We start from the raw sequence: 2,029 nt of genomic DNA on the forward strand, positions 1-2,029 counted from the left end.
CAGAAAAGGAACTATGACGTGCACACCCGGGAAGGCACTTTGTGGCTGGGGAGCTGGTCTGGGTCTACAGCCCCGAAGGAAAAAAGGCAGATGCCCCAAGTTGGACAGTCACTGGGTGGGACCCTGCAGTGTCCTGGAGAGGGTAGGGAGGTTGTGTACCAGGTGCAGCTTCCTCCCAGGGGGAGAAAGGTGGCACTGCACCGGGACAGGTTAGCCCCATACAGAGGGGCCTCTTCTCCCCAAACCCCAGGAACCCCCACAATTCCCCTCTCTGGCAATGACATTCTCCAGGCACCCACACTCAGGTGCCGCAGACAAGGCTCCAGACAGCCCACTCCCCTGTCTCCCCCTGTGTCACCGCGTGGTTCCCAGAACCACGGACTGTATTACCCGTTCCTCTTCCTTGTCCCCCATATCCCTGCCTTCATCCCCTGGTTCCCAGAGGGGCACTCTGCGACCATCACGGCCACGCAGGCAAAGGAGACCTCCGGGTCGCTTCAGAGACTTTGTTTGTTCCTCGGGACGAGGGACTTTGTGGTGGGGGGCTGTGTAGCGACCCGCACAGACAGCTGTGTGTTATGTGCTAGGCTAGGAGGTGGTTGTGTTGTACTGACCAGTACCCGGTGTTCCGGGGTCCGACATGTCAATCAACCTGCTATCTGCCAATCACGGGAATGCCTGGAATGTTCTGATGCCGGGCATCCTGGTGGTTGGCGGAGTGGCGTGGAGGGGGGTTGGGCATTGAAAGTTAAGACCAGGTTCAGCCTTTGTTCTCTCTCTCTTACGTCTGGGCTTCACAAGAGAAGGTCACGATTGGCTTGTGGGTTATCTGTCATCTATTTGGCGTGTGCTACGGCCCAAACAGTAGCCTGTGTAAAGTTGGTTCAATAAACCGTCAATTCGCAAACTCAAGCCTCTGTCTGGACAATTGTTCATTTATGATCTAGTCAGGTCATTACAATAGTCAATATACCTAACCTCAATAAACACATTCAAATTGATCTTCATTATAGCCGATTATATCATAGGACACCAGAACTGAATCAAACAAAGGAGTAACTGGAAGCCATGGAGAATAACTGTCCTCAGGCCCTTATTGGTGGACTTCCTACTGTCTGCTGAGGCAGCTCGGGCAGCCACCATGATCTTCACATAGGTGAAAGCTATGACTACGGACATGACCAGGAAGTAGAACTGACACAGAGCCGAGCTGAGGTGGCCCTGCCAGGAGAACACAATAATCTGCTCGAAACTGCAGACTAGAAGAGAGGTGTAGAAGCTCAGAGGTACAGCCGAGAAGAGGATGGAGATCACAATGATCCATTTAACAGAGCTGAGAGCCTGGATGAGTAGGATGCAGCGCATGGCCCTCACCGGGGTGGAGAGTTCACTGTGGTGCAGGGGCATGCAGATTGCTATATAGCGCTCCAGGCTCATGGCTGTCAGTGTCAGCGGTGTGGCAACGGTCAGGGTTTCTAAGATCACGATCAGAAATATACATAGCCCACCTGGCATTGGTACCCTGGAGTAGCTCATCAGCAGCAATACATCAGTCAGAGCCAGAAACATACTGTCACAAATCAGCGAGTGAGCAAAGAATATGTATCGTGTGTTGGTAAAGAAGGCCTCTTTTTTAGAGAAGGTCACTATCATGAGGGAGTTGATGCAGAGGAAGATGCCAATAAACACTTGGACTATCACCACTTTGTCATTCAGTGGTCTTTGGTATTGCACAGTCGGTAGAACAAGACTGCCCTCACTGCCCTGGCTTGTATTCGGCATTGTATTTCCTGTTTAGAAAGAGGATAAAAATGTAAACAATGTCAATGACAATGTAACCATGTCAGGAAAGTTGTCAACACAAACATTAAAAAAAGCCATATAATAATTTGTCAGTACCAACATTGACCATCATAAGACAAATCCTTTTACTAGAACTTAAAGAACGTCAGCAGAATCTTAAATAAACATGAGAAGGTGGTTTTAATGTAATCCTTTAATAACAATTACTCTTTAACTATTGTAAAAT

The 2,029-nt window shown here is 49.3% G+C and overlaps 1 protein-coding gene across 1 annotated transcript; it reads right to left on the minus strand.

Moving 5' to 3' along the window:
- Positions 1-966: 966 nt before the first annotated feature.
- On the minus strand, positions 967-1,782 carry LOC115137612 (odorant receptor 131-2-like). The gene has a single exon (XM_029673929.2). It carries the CDS (start codon positions 1,780-1,782, stop codon positions 1,018-1,020), a length of 765 nt encoding a protein of 254 aa, XP_029529789.2. The 3' UTR covers positions 967-1,017.
- Positions 1,783-2,029: the final 247 nt, after the last annotated feature.

Source organism: Oncorhynchus nerka, linkage group LG11 (assembly GCF_034236695.1).
Source record: "Oncorhynchus nerka isolate Pitt River linkage group LG11, Oner_Uvic_2.0, whole genome shotgun sequence".
Classification (NCBI taxonomy): domain Eukaryota; kingdom Metazoa; phylum Chordata; class Actinopteri; order Salmoniformes; family Salmonidae; genus Oncorhynchus; species Oncorhynchus nerka.

Coding starts and splice junctions, on each gene's coding strand:
- LOC115137612 (XM_029673929.2), bottom strand. CDS start 1,782: ATGCCGAATACAAGCCAGGGCAGTGAGGGCAGTCTTGTTCTACCGACT.